This window comes from Myotis daubentonii, chromosome 8 (genome assembly GCF_963259705.1).
Source record: "Myotis daubentonii chromosome 8, mMyoDau2.1, whole genome shotgun sequence".
In the NCBI taxonomy this organism is placed as follows: Eukaryota; Metazoa; Chordata; class Mammalia; order Chiroptera; family Vespertilionidae; genus Myotis; species Myotis daubentonii.
The window spans coordinates 59,408,280-59,426,944 of NC_081847.1; the positions used below are offsets into that span (position 1 = coordinate 59,408,280).

Below are 18,665 nucleotides of genomic sequence, written 5' to 3' on the forward strand. Positions count from 1 at the left end.
TGCATGCTTTTGAGGCTAATTATATATGTCCACACTGCAAATTAAATCTAGATGATCTATATCCATGTTTTTTTTAGGAAGTACTGGAGACTTAAAGGGACATGATATTTGCAATTCATTGTCAAGGAGAGAGAGTTACATGCAATTCTTTTGTAAGTTTTAAATGATTTCAAAGTAAAAGCAAAATAAGCTTTTACTATGTTTGTGTGTATGTGTCTATGTAAACATGTATATGTATGACTTGTTACATTTTCCTTTTTAGTCACCATTTTGCCAAACATCACAAAGAAATAGTACATCACAGGTGAAGGTAACTATTACACTTGAATAACTAGCTTTCTACAGGTATATGTGTCCTCCTGGCTATTTTTCATAAACATTGAACCATAAAGTAAAACCACACACAAAACATGTATAACTCAACAGATTATAATAAGGAAAACACCTGTATAAGCACTACCCAGAGCAAGAAGCAGAACTTTTCCAGGCACTCAGCAGCCCCTCCATAAGCTCCATCCTAACCACAATCCCCACCCTCCCTCCAAGAGTAACCCATACTCTGAGTTCTATTGCAATCACTTCTTTGCATTTCTTTTCCTTTTCTTTTTTACCCAGTTGTGCATTCCTATATTCTGTAGTTCAGTTGTACACATTTTAAATATTTAATGTATCTTTTAATTCATGTTTACCATACAGGTCTTCCTTCATCCATTTTTTAAAATCATATTCATTCATTGAAACATCTGGGTCATTTGACCTGTAGAGATTACCATAGTTTGGATTTGCAGATTTCATATTCACGGTGGGATTTAGCATATATCTTTCTTTGTCTTTCATATTTCCTGAAAAGTATAAGCTGGATCCAGATTTTTTTCTTTTCTTTTTCTTTGGATCCGAAATTTTGATCAGACTCAGGCTCAAACCCTTTGGCAAGACTAGAAGTCATGTGTTCTTTCATTAGGAGGCACATCATGTGTGAATCGTCTCTTATGTTGTTAGGAGTTATTCGTGCTCAAACGTCCAGATCCATTAACTCATTGAGGGTTTGCATAATGGTGATATTTTATTTCCAACAACTTTTACTATTTAGGAATAGTTTTATAAAGAAATGCTTCCTCTCATATTACTTGGTTACCCGATGGTTTAGTTCATATGGGAACTACAGGAAAAAGGAATTTTCACTTTTATTTACTAAGTTTCAGGGTAATACATTTGTTCCCTCTTATCTACCAAAAGTGAACTGTACTTTTAAAAATATCAAAATAAACTCATAGGTGTAAAAACATTTGATGGTTTTAAATATAATTCACTTATCATTCTTAGTGAACTGGAATTTGTCTCAGCTTTGGCCAGTGGGCACCTCTTTGGTTGGCTCCTGAGTCCTTTTGACCTGAAGCTAGTAGTCTCAAGTAGCTTCCTTGCTATCGGTTATGACGAGGTATTCTAAACTCATCTCATACGTTTCCTGCCCAGTCCTGGAGTCAGTATTTCCCCCCAAATCTCTCGTTTCCATTAGCGGGAACTGTTACCCAAGAGCACAATCTGCTCACTAGGAAGCTTTGTTGTCATTGCTACTTGTTGGTCATTGTTCCTAGGCTAACTCTGGACAGAACTAGGTTATGAATTCCTCCATTTCAAACCCAGACTGCAGGGTTTTTATGTCATCTCTTTTATATTATAATTATTTCTTTATTCCATACTAAATTCTGTTTCTCGTGCACACAATGATGACAGGATTGGGATATCCTACAATTATTCACTTGCTTTATTCCACAATACATGCACAACAGCCTCATAATAACACATTAATACTACCACTGACCATGTCATTACTGAAAACAGTTAATAATTCTTTTTTTGGGGGGGGGCAGGGTACATATGCTCTCTCCATTCTTTCCTCATTTTAGAATAGTTGTACTATATTTACATTATAAGAGCACATAACCTATATGTTCTGTCCCACTTTAGCCTGCTTTTAGTCTTAGTATCACTAATAACTATATTTTTGAATGCTTGACACTACTTTTTCATATAAAAAGATTATTCTTTATCAAATTTATACATAAATATAGGTCAAATAATTATAGATGGCCTCACTTTCCTCATCTGTAAAATGGTTAAAATAATACCTACCCCATATTGATGCTTTAAGGATAAAAATAAAGTAATATATACAAATACATACTATATTTCTAGGCACATGGTAGGCACTGCATAAGTAGTGTATACTATTTTTCGATATAGTGAGAAGAATGAGACAAATTATTCCAACTCTCTGAGATTGAGTTTTATAAATAAAAAAATGATCTTTCTTATAGTTCATATGAAATTAATGAGATATTATGCAAAGCTTCCAGACTGCATCTGGTAAACAATACAGTTACTAAATGTACACGAACATTGTTTTCATTTTCATCATAACTACTACTACTACCACTATTATTATTATTTTAAAATATATTTTTATTGATTTTAGAGAGGAAGGGAGAGGGGGAGAGAGAGATAGAAACATCAATGATGATGAGAGAGAATCATTGATTGGCTGCCTCTTACACACCCCCTACTGGGGATCGAGCTGCAACCTGGGCATGTGTCCTTGATAGGAATCAAACCTGGGACCCTTCAGTCCTGATGCTCTATCCATTGAGTCAAACCAGCTAGGGCAAGCCTTACTTTTAAAGCCCTCATTTTTATTAGATGTATATATAGCAAAACATAAGAAGGGAGTAACCATATAAAATGATGTTCAATTATTATCTAACATTCAAGCACAATCTGTTTTTACGGTTATTTTATTTCTGTGAGGTAGGAATGTCAAACATACAATTTAGTTATTCTAGGCCAATTTCTTAGCTTACAACATTTTACTTTGATCTTTCTAGGAGACTTTGAAAAATATGTGTATCAAGTTTTAAAAGGGTACAGGATATAATGCACTTAAATTCTATACTGTTAGGGTTGCTACTAATGATTTATAAGAAAGCATATCTTCAACATTATAAAAGTCTACCACTTTTTGAAAAGTCTAGAGTATATATATATGGTAGTATTGCTTTGAAGAAGAAACTATTCTCTGAATAATGGCAATATTGGAACTGCAATTGAAAGTTGAAATTATCCTTAAAGATGCTGTCTTACCTGAAAATTGAATATAGAACTAGAAAAATGAGGTATCATTAGGAATCCATTTAGGATGGCTATTCTTCCTGTATTTTACTTAAGGTGAAATGATGATACCATTGAATTGCAGAGCTTTGCCTGCTGCAGTATCAACATGCTTCTTCAGTAATTTGTTGATATCTCATTAACTCTCACTAGGAAGTAATATTGTCTCACAGAAGGTTATGTCTCTGGCTCAGGGACTACTAGCAGGCAGTTGCACGGGCACACTATCCCGATGGGGGAAGTGACACACAATGTCCCAATGGGGGAAGTGACATGTGCTCCTGTTTTAAATGTGTAAAATTATAAAAGCAGTGAATGTTTATAAACATTTTTGCAATAAAAAATTTTAAGCCCACTGATGTATTCTGCTCACATAACAATTGTATTTATAGATGATTTTATAATTGCAGAAGACTATGTGATCATGAGGCTGTCCAGAATAAAGATAAGCTTAAAGAAGCTTTAAATGTTTTATTATATTGTTTATTGTGAAAACGTAAGGACAAACAAGTCCAAACTTCACCAAATGAGGCAGCAACTATTTCCCTGAGAGTTGGGTTTGTGAGCATCACCGGGCAGCATCAGCTAGCAAACATAGGTATGCATGCTCTTAGAGATTTCTTTAAAGTAAGGAAATGCTGACATTTCACATGCCAGTTTTCCATGTCTCCCACCCTGCCCTGCTCTTAGAACCTCACTGTGGTCCCTGTCTTTCTTTGCTCTTCAAGAATCCATGTAGATCAGGGAGTAGGGATGAAGTGAGAGCTATGGTTCTATTTAAGGATCTTCCTCAGAGATCAGAGATGCTACCATGCTTAGCCTATAATATCATCATTTTTTGTTCAAATGCATTATTTGTCTAATCTATACCAACACCACATTATACTATCACTTCCCTATACCAACATCACTGCCATCACCACCATAAACACAATCTCCATCACCACCATCACTACACTACTATCATTATCAGCACCATCTTCTCCAACACTATTACCATACCACCATCATCACTATTACCACCATCACCACCACTACCACCAGCATCACTATCATCACCACCATCTCTACTACCGCCACCAATACCACTATTACCACCATCTTCACCATCAACATCATCATCACCGTCACCAGCTCTACAGCACCATTAGTAGCATTAATTCACCTTGATGATCACAATGTCTGTCTTCCGAACTAGCTTCTCTGGCCCTAGCCTCACATCATCTCCAATATTTCCACATTTTTTTGTCAGATTAATTATCCTATGTCGAAATTCTGATCAGATTTCTTGCTTGCTTAAACGCTGAAGTTTTAATTAATCTTTAATCAATCCCATTCCTAAAGAATAAAGTCCAGTCCATTGGGCCTGCCAAGCAAGACCATTTGTATAAAAATGTCTCCAGAATAAAATTCGGAATAGGTTTCCATTGCTGCCTCTACAAGTATTCTAAGCTCCATCTAAACCAGAGCATTTGCTATTCCTTGTACATGCTTTAGGCTAGCATTTTTCAAAGTTAAGAATCAGATACTACTTTATTTGTTAAAATGCCTAGAAGTTTTTTCTTTAGAATCTGGGTACTTAGTATCTTTTTCTCCTTTGCTTCAGGATCTTATTGACAATTTCATGACCATAAAGACAGTCTCATTTAACATCTGGTTACTTACATATCTTACAGGGTGCTTATAAGGACTAATATTTTAAAAATATAAAGCAATTGGCATAGTGCCTGACCTAGTAAAGGTGGCTTCATTGTTAATTCCTGCCCTACCTATCTCAGAGTGTTTTTGCAGCATTCAAGAAAATAATGTTTGTGCCAGCACTTAAGTTTTTTGTATAAGTTTTTTGTATGTTCTCCATTAGACTGTAAGCTTTGGGGGTGGTGGCAGCAGGGATTATGTTGTATTCATCATTGAATAGCATGCATAATCCAGCTCAGTGTTCCGCTCGATAAATACTAGTATTAGCTGAATTAATAGCATAGTGCGTATTTCTTAAATTGTGCGATAACTTTAAAGGAAGTGTTCCTACACATCATTAAAATAACCTTCTTTTTGTCCTTCCAGAGGAAGCTTCTGAGGCACCTTCTGCTTTTCTGGTGACCCCTGAAAGCTGCAAGGTCAAATGCCCCAAAAGTCTCAGGTTCTTTTCACCCCGAGCTTAGGTGGTACACCGCTCTCCCAGGCCCTCTGAGACCCTGAGTGGGAGAGACTAGAAAAGCTTTAGCTGAATATGTTGCCTTTATTGAGTGTTTTTAAAAATATATATTTTTATTGATTTCAGAGAGGAAGGGAGAGGGAGAGAGAGAGATAGAAACATCCATGATGAGAGAGAATCATTGATCAGCTGCCTCTTACACGTCCCACACTGGGGATCAAGCCTGGGAATGTACCCTGACCAGGAATGGAACCATGACCTCTTGGTTTATAAGGTCAACTCTCAACCACTGAGCTATGCTGGCTGGGCAAACTTTGAGTCTTCATCTCCAGTCCTGTGTACCAATTCTTAGAAGTGGACTTCTGTCTCATTACCAAGCCACACTATTCACCTAGGACCCACTGCAGGTAAATAGATTGTATCTCATTTCTTGTCTTGATGGCCTGCTTAATACTTGTGCTTTTATGATTGGACACTGCCTTGGTTTTGCCAGTGATGTCTACCATGTCCTTTTATCCTTTGAGCATCTTACAACTGAAGCCTCATCTATTGACTTCTTGCTGACAAATTTACTGATGCTCAGGAATTTCCAAGAACTCCCCTGATGTGCTTTATTTATCTGCAGAAGACCCCTCACCTGCTGGTTGATTGTTGATATCAGGGGCCAAACGCAAGCAGCATTCAGACCAGGCCTCCTGCCTGATTCAGCAGTGGTCTCCTGGGGGAACGACTGACTCTTCACCTCGTCACTCTCAGTGTCCAGTAACCCTTGTGCAGTTAATGGCCTGCGGCCAAAGTGCTCACCTGGCTGATGGTGCTCATGGCTCGCATGTAGCTCTCATTCCTGGAGCGGAACTTTGGTGACGTGAGCAGGCCTGCAGGGTCAAGGCTGTCTAGGCTTCGGTTGATGGAGACTTCACTTACTGCCCTCAAGTAACTGTGACTCCGGATCTGGAGTTTGGGCGAGTGTTCATTGGAAATCCTGGAAGAGAACAAAAAAAGGGATGCATTTAGTCATATTCTGAAATGTAGGCAGTAGTAAGTGCGGCAGTGCTATCATTAACATGGCACCTAAAATGCTGGGGCCAATAATATAGATGCCCTCCCATGATTGCTCAACTCCTGCATGGTGTCGCAGAAGGAAAACCTTTCACTGGAAATCATCATGGTCTGGTGACACCAGAGAGCAATTAAATTCTCAAACTATGAAACAATTTCGCCGTTCACCTTTGCCTCGGCATCTGGGGAGGGAGATGACAGCTGCGACTGCCTCGCCCCAGAATTCTGTCCTGTGTAATTTGTAAGCTTTTCCTTTGTGCCCCTTTCTTTTCAGCGCTTTCACAAAATAGGAATTTTAATTTAAAAATTCCATTCAAAATGAAAAAACATTATAAATAAGTAGAAATTGTAAAAAAAGAAATGCACGAGAATTTTATGAAGAAGTCGATAAAACTTCATGGCAGGCAATATATAAGGCCTAAGTAACTATAAAGGAAAACAATTTTCCTGGATGGAAATATGAAACATTGTAATAAAATTTCCCCAATTAATCTATAAATTTAATGCAATTGCAATAAAAATTCCCACAGAATTTTTTTTATTGGAATGTAACAAACTCCAAAAGTTTATATGAGGTTCGTAGCAGCATTATTCATAAAACCTAAATTTGGAAATAACCCAAATGCCTATCAATAGACACATAGGTAAGTAAAATGTGGTATATCCATGTAATGGAATACTATTTCTCCATAAAAAGAATGAAACAGTCATTGATTAGGGAACATATCTGCAACACTACACAACATAACAAAAAGGGTTCACATCCATAATATGTAAATTAGACTGAAAAAATGAATAAAGAACAATGCAACCAATTCAAATAAAATGGGGAAAAGCTATAAAGAGGTAATCACAGGAAAAGAGATACATGAATTGACAGGAAAATACATTTATATGCCACCATGTTATAAAAAGATGTTCAGTCTCACTAATAATTAGGGAAATGTTGATAAAAGGTAACATACTATTTGCACATTAAATCCATGCACATCCATGTCCATGTTCTCAGATGGTAAAGATATTCTTCACAGTTCAAATGTCCTCTTAGCATTGTATAATATTGAACCCATTCTTTAAAAAAACATGCTGAAAATTTTATTTCACTGAACGGGAAGTTGGAGGTAGAGTACTTGAGATTAATTCAGTGGTTCCGGTTCTTTCCATCTCTCAGCTTCGCCATCTTGTGTTCTGACCTTTGTTTTCAGGGATCTCCCTTCCTTACAAGGTGGTTGCTGCAGGTCTGGGTCTCATGCATGTTCATACCCATCATGTAAGCTGCCACCACACTGTGGCCCATAGGCACCCCACCGTCAGAGGCTCTGGCCAACAGCTCATTGAGGTCCCAGCCAACACCAGTCCCAGAAGCCAGAACGTGAGTGAAGATACCTCTAGATGATTCCAGCTCCCTCAGCCATTAATTTTCCCAACTGATGCCCCAGACATACTGGGCAGAGACAAACCATCCTCATGTTGCCCCATCTGAGTTACTGAATTCAAAATCCAAGATCACAATATTGTTTTATGCCACTAAGTTTTGGGGTGGTTGCATCCATTCATGAAGCTTGTATGGAATTACTTAAATGTAATAGCCGAAAAAGATACATTCAATAATACTAAACTCAGAGAATTTGGTTAGCAGCTACTTTTTGCAATTATACTGAGGGAGGGACCAGATTAAAACAGATCTAGAATTTAATATAAAAATGAGCTCCTTATGTATTTTACTATCACAAAAGAGAAACTTTCTAGAAATGCCCCCTCTGGACCCTTCAAATAGCTGCCAAACATGAAAAGACCTCTGTCCGGTCAATCAAATATTTTCCATGTGTTATGTACTATTACGGCAATTCATAGTGGGCCATTATAAATGCCCACACCAATAATCCCAACCAACAAACCGATAAGGTAAAGAATTCATTTTCCCTTTACAATCTCTTCTAGGAAAAGAGAACCCTAGCTAGATGCATTATAACCTCAAGTTCACTTCCCTTTAGAACCTGAAAGGTAGATGATAGATATGTTTCTTTGGCTATTTTGCAACTTGACCCAGAGCAATGATATTGCCATCATTAATGATGATGGGCTGTTCCAAATGGTTATCTGGGCAGCAATGGGGGCGGTTATTTAATAAATGGTATATATTCAAAAGAAGAAGTGAATTTCCACTGTTTTGAAGAATGAATGTCTGCTGGCTGAGATGGGGAAATGAGGCCTCATTGCAACAATCACCCTGGCCACTTGTAATGAAATATAGCATAATCCCCAAATTTTGAAGTGAAAAATCATTCAGAAAGGTTTGAATAGTTCTATTTTGGTGAGTCATTCTGATAAAACAACATATACATTAATAATACACTAAATATAAGGAAGTGAACTCTTTTATCTGTACATTTCGAGAGCAGAGCCCACAGCTATCAATATAAAGGGACAGTATGTACATGTGCTCATGATGTGGAAATACTCATTAAAAATACCCTGAATAGTGCATTGATTACTTTATGTCCACCTCAAAAGAAAGTTGACTTGCTACGAGGAAAGGGAACGTGTGTATTCAGAAATATTAGCTCTATGTTAGATTATTTTTTGATGTTGGCCTATTCAAATGGTATTCATCTTTTCCCACTTTTCTCTCTACATAACTTATGCTAAGTTCATCTCTTGTGGTTTATCAGAACTGAACTGAGATTTTGAACTGGTTGAATCCCATTCATTATCATGTCCTTTAACTACACCTAAAAATGAGATGCCTTAGGTGGCTGAGAGGCAGAGAGACAATCAAGGTATCAGTAAGGTTGCCATTGCAAAGAAGAGAAAATGCAGTGATACTCAGACAATGACATTTTAAACCAAGGTCCCAAAAGAGAAAATGACTAACTTTGTTACTAAAAATGTATGTAACTTTATAAGATAAATAAGCTCTGGGGATCTAATGTATAGAGAGCATGGTGGTAATAGTTAATAACAATATGTTGTGTACTTGAAATTTATTAATAACTAGTGGCTTGGTGCACAAATTCATGCACATCGAAAGGAAATTAATTAGAAGAAATATTTTAATATTGCTATTCGCCCTTTCTCTATAATAGAAATGTCAACCAAATTCATGATTGACAATGACAGGTGGAAACACATGTGTGCAATTGGCACCAGTGAGACTTTATATGTATTGCGCATGTGTGAGTCAACTTAGCCTTTTATAGATATAGAAGAAATTTTTTAAATTTTTTAAAGTTGAGGTATAATTGACATATAACATTAGATTAGTTTAAGGTGAACAGCATAATGATTCAATACTTGTATATATTGTGAAATGCTCACCATAGTAAGTTTAATTAACATCTATCACCACGTAGAATTTTTTTTCTTATGAGGAGAACTTTTAAGATTTAATCTCTTAGCAACTTTTCAGTATAAAATACAATATTATTAACTATAGCCCCCATGCTATACTTACTTCCCCATGAGTTATTTATTCTATAACTGGAAGGTTGTCCACCCTCTGTTTCCTATATCTATAAATTTAGTTTCTTTAGATTCCACATATCAGTGAGATCATAGGGCATTTGAATATAGATCTTAAGTGGGGTCACCATACACAAAAAGGTAACTGCGAGGTGATGGATGTTTTAATTAACCTGGTCATTATACACCTTAAATATATAAAATTGGGGCGGAGGGGTCAATGGCTTCCACTACTAAGTTTATACTGACAATCACAAGTCTATTTGTAGCCCATAGCTTTCTCTGAAACTTTAAAACTAAACTTCGAATTAACTACTGTACATTGCTATCTGGAATTTCCACAGGTATCAAAAAATCATCCTGACCCCCTAAATGAACACATTACCTTTTCCCTCCGATTTGTTTCTTTCCTTTTATTCCACATTGAGATGAACGGCACTGAGATTTACCCATTACCAAACCAGAAACCCAGGTGTTTATCCTGTCTCTTTTCTTAACTGTCCAAGTCCCTTTGATGATCAGTTCTCAGTTTTACTTCCTGTACACATTTAAAATTAATTCCACTCTCAGATAATGAATGGGTTAGAATGTACAGATCCTCCTTGACTTAGCTATGGGTTTGCATCCCAACAAACTTATTGTAAATAACGCTGGCAACATGTACACTGTAGGCTACCAGTTGCTTACTCCTGTGATTGATTGCATGCCTTGCTATGAGCTGTGGCTCAGTGCCACTGCCCAGCATCATGAGAGTATCATGCTGCATATCACTAGCTAGGAAAAGATAACAATTCAAAACTCAAAGTACAATTTCTACTGAATACATAAGGCTTTGCACCATGCTAGAACAGAAAAATTGTAAGCCGAACCATCGTGCCAGCGACCATCTGTAGAAAAAAACTAATAACATGGCCCCTGACGTACTCCCAAACTGGATGTTAGACCTGAGTTCATGCCTGAGAATAAGCAGTTAATTTCCAAAGCTTTAAACTTCTGCTATGATGAATCAGGGTCTATGTGTGTGGGCTCAAGCACCACTGTGCATGAGGCTCCTGTGTATTCCATGTCCCAGCCTGATGGATGGGTCAGTGCTGTAGTCAATGGAGAGGAAGGAAGGCATGAGCCAAGGGAGATGGTGGGACTTTCCTCTTGTTCTTCTCTGATTTGCAGCATTCTTGTCTGATTCGCTGGGAAATGTAGGTGGTTTCTAATGACCAGACTGCCCTACTGAGCATCGCCTCCTGCCTTCCAATACATCACTGGCTCCCACAATTCCTTATACTATAGCTATCCTGGTGCCTTAATTAAGGCATGGAAAGACCAGACGTGACCATAGAAAAAGGCATTTAAAATACAATTTTAATGTGCCATGAAATACACACGGATGCACATTCATTTGCTATGTTTTACCACAGCTTTAGCTGTAGAAATGCAACAGTTCTGAAACTTATAGAGAAAATAACTATTCATTCATCCAAATAGAAAGGATAAAAAGGTTTTGCAGTAAATGTGAAGAATCATTAACTTCACAGATTCTGAACAGAAAGCATAATTGCCCACCATATAAGGCAGAAACATGTTTGAAACCATTGTTGAGCAGAATGAAAACATGCTGCACCAATCCATTATCACCAGAATCAAATAGTATTCAAATGGCCACGTGTTCTCTGAGTAAATCAGTTAGGTACAAAGACAGTAATAATTAGGACTGTTGGCAGTCAAAAGCTTTTCCAAAATCGTACTCAGGTATTGAAAAGATGACTTCTGCCCACTTAATTACTTTTGCATCATGATAAATGATAGTAATATTTTATGCCATGAGTGAGAAAGAATGGAAATATAATATTTACCCCAATGAAGATGGCTTAACTTATCCATAGAGAAGCTCTGAACAATCATTTACTGACACATAAAAAGAGATACAAGCTTTCTAATAAAAATGTTCTCTATTATGGTAGCAATATAATACATTATACATATTCTGCTGTGGAAAATCCCAAGATTCTTATTTTAAATTAAAAAAAAATTAATTCATTTTTTTGTTTAATATATTTTTATTGGTTTCAGAGAGGAAGGGAGAGGGAGAGAGAGAGATAGAAACATCAATGATGAGAGAATCATTGATAGGCTGCCTCCTCCATCCCACAATGGGGATGGAGCCTGCACCCTGGGCATGTGCCCTGACCGGGAATCAAACCATGACCTTCTGATTCATAGGACAACACCCAACCAATGAGCCACACTGGCGGGGCAAAAAAAAAATCCCAAGAATCTGATAAGGAATGTGTATAAAACTCCAGCTAGGGAGCCAGGGAACTAGACAAAATAAATAAACAAAGCTATTCTTTCATATGCTGCTGTCAGGAGAGCTAAAACTCATCTCCTTTCCTTCCTTCATCTACACCCTAAAGGCCCTTCCTCTTCTCTGGGTCTTTATTAACTGGCTTTCGCCTCTGCACTAATGAAAAAGGCGTTTATGCCCCGTCCTGCTCTGTCCTATGCTCAGTGGTTTAAGTGAAGGAAAGGTGTGTCTGTTTCAAAGACAGGGCCCTGACCACAAGGCGAGTCAGTCCCGGAGAGCGCCTGCAGGGGGCGGTCGACGCCGAGGAATGAGCAGAAGGCGCTGGCTGCACAGGACATTCTGCACCTCTTGTACTAGGTATGTAAGATACAAATCTCCAAGAAAGGGGCCTTCTGGGAAATTCAGGGTTGTTTGCTCAAATCAAGTTGTTAAATGTTTGCCATTGGTGACTTAAGGATGCGGCCTGGGTAGACGTGGCCATCTTTTCCCAGGCTCTCGTTTCACAGATGAGGGAGTAACAGGCCCAGAGGAGCTCTGCGCTCTAACTAGCTGGTAGAGGCATGGCTGATGCTAGAACTGAGGTCTCCCCCTGGCCTGCCCCTTCTCCCCGCTTTAAGAAAACTCCAGGTGGCTCCTGCTGCTTACAAGATAAATATCTAATGCTAAAAGAACATTCCCCTTCTGAGTTAGCATGTCTAGGCTTCCAGCAGTTCTCAACCTGTGGGTCGCGACCCCTGAAAATACATCCTGCATATCAGATATTTACATTACGATTCATAACAGTAGCAAAATTACAGTTATGAAGTAGCAACGAATATAATTTTATGATTGGGGGTCACTACAACATGAGGAACTGTATTAAAGGGTCGTGGCATTAGGAAGGTTGAGAACCACCAAAAGTGGTGAATGAAGCGCTCATTAGGGAAAAACAAGCACAAACTTGAAATGAGATAGAATTATGGACATATTGCAATATCTTACTATTTTACAGCAACCTTAGGCTCTCATGGTAAGGCCAGTTAATAAATTAATGGTTTTCTAGCTGTATCTGCCTATTGTCTTTAAATATATTTAGAAATGAGGTTGTTGTTTTTTCTCTAGTAAACACTTTGGGAATTTTATTATTATTTTCACCCCATCCTCTATTTCTGAATCCCACTTAGAACAATTAATTTAGGCTCTCGGGGTATTTTTAAAAGCAAGCTACTCAAAATTGGGTCCTGGGACTGGCAGCATCACCTGGGAGCTTGCTAGAAATGTGGAATCGCAGGCCCCCTGTCAGGCGTACTGCACCAGCACCCGCATTTTCACAGGATTCCCAGGTGTTCCTTATGTGCATGCAAGTTTGAACAGAACTCCTCTAAGCCCCCATCCTCCTCTCTGCTGGAGACATGGCAGCAGGACACGAGGCTGTAAGGCAGTGGTCGGCAAACTCATTAGTCAACAGAGCCAAATATCAACAGTACAACGATTGAAATTTCTTTTGAGAGCCAAATTTTTTAAACTTAAACTATATAGGTAGGTACCTTGTTATTAACTTAATTAGGGTACTCCTAAGGCTTAGGAAGAGCCACACTTAAGGGGCCAAAGAGCTGCAAGTGGCTCGTGAGCCACAGTTTGCCGACCACGGTTCTGGTCTATAGTAGCATCCATACACTCTTCAAATTACTCAGCACTAGGATTTTCCTCTTGGCCTGGGCTAGGATACAAGAAGCTCAGATCTCCTGTTTAAGCCTTACTAAAGGCCTGGTCAATGGTTCAAGTCTGCCAGGCAACAAAAGCCTCATCATTTCTCTCCTCCTAATGACAAGGCAATTAATCACCAGGGAATGTTAGTGATTTCCTTTTCTTTTGGTTAATCCATATTTTTTCCATTGATTTTTAGAGAGAGTGGAAGGGAGGGAGGGAGAAACATCGATGTGTCCACATAGATCAGTTGCCTCCTACACATGCTGGACCCTGGCCAGGATCGGGCCTGCAACCCAGGTACATGCCCTTGACCGGGAATTGCTCTAATCATCGAGCAAAACTGGCCAAGCCAGTGATGTCCTTTTTATTGCTCATTTAGGAGAGTCTCTATCTGTGATGCCGGAGAGGCTTTCAATTCAAATGTCAAGGGCATGTAATGGAAAGGAGGTGGACTTGTCTTGCTAGAGAGGCTGACTTGCTAACAGTTGCCTCCTTCTTGCTGCTGGCAGGAGGTGCTTATCATTAAAGGGGATAGTTTGGCCATTGCCCAATCATCCCAGTCTCCTACTTGGCCCTACTTCTTTAAATAAGACACTTTAAAAATCAATTCATTAGCTGAGAAAGTATTATCACAAGAAACTCTCGTAGAAAACTGTGGAATTTTAAATAGTAAATACACAACTCTAAAACAACTGTTTTACTGAAATATGTATGCAAAATAGTGCACAAGTTATAAGCTTACAGCTTGACAACTCAATGATTTGTCACAAAGGAAATATACCTACAGAACCAACTCTCAATAAAAAAGAAATTCTTTCTAAAAAAAAAGAAAGAGCACTTTCTTGATGACTAGTATCCCCGAACTCCTTGCCAATCACACATCCTCCCCTTCCCCAAGGTAACTGGCTTCTAGCACCATAGACTTGTTTGGCCTGCTTTTAACTTTAGATAAGTGGAATAATAAAGTATGTATTCTTTTGTGTCTGGATCCTTTCGCTCAACATGGTGTTTATATGATTTATCCTGGTTGCTTGGTGTAGCTGTAGTTTGTTTATTGGTCTAAGTCAGGGGTGGGCAAACTTTTTGACTCGAGGGCCACAATGGGTTCTTAAACTGGACCGGAGGGCCGGAACAAAAGCATGGATGGAGTATTTGTGTGAACTAATATAAATTCAAAGTAAACATCATTACATAAAAGGGTACGGTCTTTTTTTTCATTCATTTCAAACGGGCCAGATCCGGGCTGTAGTTTGTCCATGGCTGGTCTAAGTAGTCCATTGTATGCATATGCTGTTATTTATTTATCCATTCTATTCTTGTCGATGGACAGTTTAGCCATTGCCAGCTGAGGATGTTAAAAATAACACTGCTATGAATATTTTGTATCTTTTGGTACATATGCATGTGCATTTTAGTTGTGTATATACCTAGGAATGGAATTATTGGCTTATACACTCTGAATTTTGGGGGAATGACAGTCCACCACAGGCCCCAAGTACTCCCGCATGTCCTTCCTGAGTGTGCCAAACTTCAAGCCATATCCGTCCCTGATACTGAGCACTCCCTGTAGCTGGTCACATAGGAACTAAGCAGGTCACAGCCACTATGGTGTGAATGCTGCTTGCTCCTCAGGGGAAGCAGGAGGATTGGCATGTTTGCTGCTTGCTACAAAAGGCTCTGAGCCCTAGACCCTGTGTGCCTCAGCTATTGCACAACCCCTTGTGTGAGTGGCTTACATCTGGCCCATCGTGTTCCCAGTGGGTGTGTGAGGCAGGAAACCAGCTCACCTGTTTGATGTTCCTGCCATTTGCTGTGCTGTGAGTTAGAAACTGTCTATTACATCTCAGAGCCCACTTTTGGCAACTGTGGAGTGTGGCAAGCCACCTTGCTTGTCTACCTAGCCATCTCCTTTGGGGTCTTATTACTCCTTGCTCTCCCTCCATGAGATTGGGGTTCTCCAAAGTAATCTCATATTACTCTTCTGACTCAAGCTCTTTAGAACTTGATGGCTACTATTTTATTGCCCATTATTTATATACTAGGGGCCTGGTGCACGAAATTCGTGCACTGTGTGTGTGTGTGTGTGTGTGTGTGTGTGTGTGTGTGTGTGGGAGTGTCCCTCAGCCCAGCCTGCCCCCTCTCACATACTGGGAGCCCTCAGGCGTTGACCCCCATCACCCTCCAATCGCAGGATTGGCCCCTTGCCCAGGCCTGATGCCTCTGACAGAGGCGTCAGGCCTGGGCAGGGGACCCTCATTTCCCCCCATCACTGGTTCTGCCCCCAGCCCAGGCCTGATGCCTCTGGCCCAGGCGTCAGGCATGGGCAGGGGACCCCCAGACCCCTCCGATTGCTGGCTCTGCCCCTTGCCCAGGCCTGATGCCTCAGCCAGAGGCGTAGACCCCCATCACCCTCTGATCACCTGATCGGCCCCTTGCCCAGGCCTGACGCCTCTGCCAGAGGTGTCAGGCTTGGACAGGGGACCCCCATCTCCCCCCGATCACTGGCTCTGACCCCCGCCCAAGCCTGACGCCTCTGACCCAGGCTTCAGGCCTGGGCAAGGGGACCATCATATCCCCCCAATCCCCGGCTCAGCCCCCCACCCAGGCCTGATGCCTCAGCCAGAGGAGTTGACCCTCATCACCCTCCGATCACCAATTACCGGATCGGCCCCTTGACCAGGCCTGAGGCCTCCAGCAGAGGTGTCAGGCCTGGGCAGAGGACCCCCAGCTCCCCGCGGTTGCAGGCTCCGCCCCTGCCCAGGCCTAATGCCTCTGGCTGAGGCGTCTGGCCTGGGCAGTGGGGACCCACAGCTGCAGCGGCCCCGTGATCGTGGGCTCCGCTTTAGGCCCAGGCAAGGGACCCCTAGCTCCTGCGACTGCCAGCTTCGACCGTGCCCAGCTCCCATCGCTGGCTCCACCCCTACTTCCTGCTATCACTGGCCAGGGCGGAAAAGGCACCTGATTCTCCGATCATGGCTGGGGGGCAGGGCAAAGGCGGCCCCAGGGGCGCCTTTGCCCTGCCATCCAGCTCTTAGCTCCCCCCTGGGTTTCTGATCACTGTCAGTGGCAGGGGGCTTCTTCCTGCTTTCCCTTTCGCCTCCCTGCATTGTGCTTACATATGCAAATTAACCGCCATCTTGTTGGCAGTTAACTGCCAATCATAGTTGGCAGTTAATTTGCATATAGCCCTGATTAGCGAATGAAAAGGGTATCGTCGTACGCCAATTACCATTTTTCTCTTTTATTAGTGTAGATATTCCATATTATCAAATAGGATAATTCTTACAGAAATCCTGTGAGGCAGGCATTATTTTACAGAGTATTTTACAGTATTTATATTGCACTGAAGACAGAAGGTTAAGGGATACATTTGGTTTTATAAAACTATGATAACAATGGTTACCATAATATATAACTACAACCCTAATGCTTTATATGTGACCTAGAAGCCCAGCACACAAAATCACACAGCCCCACCCACCCGCATGGCCTCGCAGCGCTCACAGCCCCGCCCACCCACGTGAGCCCCGCCCACCCGCCCACCGCCCTGCTGGGCTCACAACCCTGCCTACCCACACCGGTCTTTGGTTGTTACAGAGTTAGGGCCACGGGCTTTTAATATATATATTGTTTCATAACAATAAGATATATGTTATTGTCATTCCCAATAAATTAATAAATCAACATGCATTAAAGCTAACTCACCTGATTACAGTCACACAAACAGTAACACCCTGCAGCATTTATAGTCTAACTAGAGCAGTGGTTCTCAACCTTCTGGCCCTTTAAATAGAGTTCCTCATGTTGTGACCCAATCATAAAATTATTTTCGTTGCTACTTCATAACTGTAATGTTGCTACTGTTATGAATCGTAATGTAAATATCGGACATGCAGGATGGTCTTAGGCGACCCCTGTGAAAGAGTTGTTCGACTGCCAAAGAGGTCGCGACCCACAGGTTGAGAACCACTGAACTAGAGGCTCGATGCACAATATTCATGCAAGAGTAGGCCTTCCTTCCCCCAGCTGCCCACACTGGCTTCCCTCTGGCACCCGGCACTCGGGACCCAGGCTTCCCTCCGGCCACCAGCAGGCACCTGGGACTCGGACTTCTCTGGCAGCCCCGGCTTCGTCCGGAAGGTTGTCTGGAAGGACATCTGGTCTAATTAGCATATTATGCTTTTACTAGAAGGCTGGTGCACGAAATTTGTGCATTTGTGTGGTCGGAGATCCCTCAGCCCAGCCTGCACCCTCTCGCAGTCTGGGAGACCTCGGGAAATGTCCAACTGACAACTTAGGCCTATTCCCCACTGCACTCGCCAGCTGTGAGCCCGGCTTCTGGCTGAGCGGTGCTCCCCCTGTGGGAGCACACTGACCACCAGGGGGAAGCTCTTGCATTGAGCATCTGCCCCCGGTGGTCAGTGCGCATCATAGCGACCAGTTGTTCCACCATTTGGTCTATTTGCCTATTAGTCTTTTATTATATAGGATTATTATAGTTCTGTAAGTGGCACAGCTTGAACCCACATCCTGGGAGCTCAGCATTGGTGTTCACTTCACTGGACACTTTGCCAAGACACCTCAGCCCTCATCAACTATCTGCTTGTTTGAGTCCCCCACCTGGCACTTGATTGAATGAGCTGTGAAATGACCAGTGATTAGGCAGAGAATTAAGAGAGGAAGGAGAATGGAAGGTTTGGGAAATTCTTGTACTAGACCATCAACCTCCAAATAACAACAGATTGTGCACTGAATATAAAATTGCTTCCAGAAGGGGAGTATAAATCCTTAGAAATCTAGAAGAGTATAGGTGTCTAATTTTAAAGGAAACAT

The 18,665-nt window shown here is 40.9% G+C and overlaps 1 protein-coding gene across 5 annotated transcripts in view; it reads right to left on the reverse strand.

Moving 5' to 3' along the window:
* The window catches only part of DLGAP1 (DLG associated protein 1), a 629,180-nt gene that overhangs the window by 129,190 nt on the left and 481,325 nt on the right, over positions 1-18,665 (reverse strand). For all 5 annotated transcript variants that reach the window (XM_059706573.1, XM_059706574.1, XM_059706572.1 and 2 more), the window contains one exon: positions 6,125-6,302. In XM_059706573.1, the coding sequence (XP_059562556.1) occupies positions 6,125-6,302 (178 nt within the window). The remainder of the gene's footprint in view (positions 1-6,124; positions 6,303-18,665) is intronic.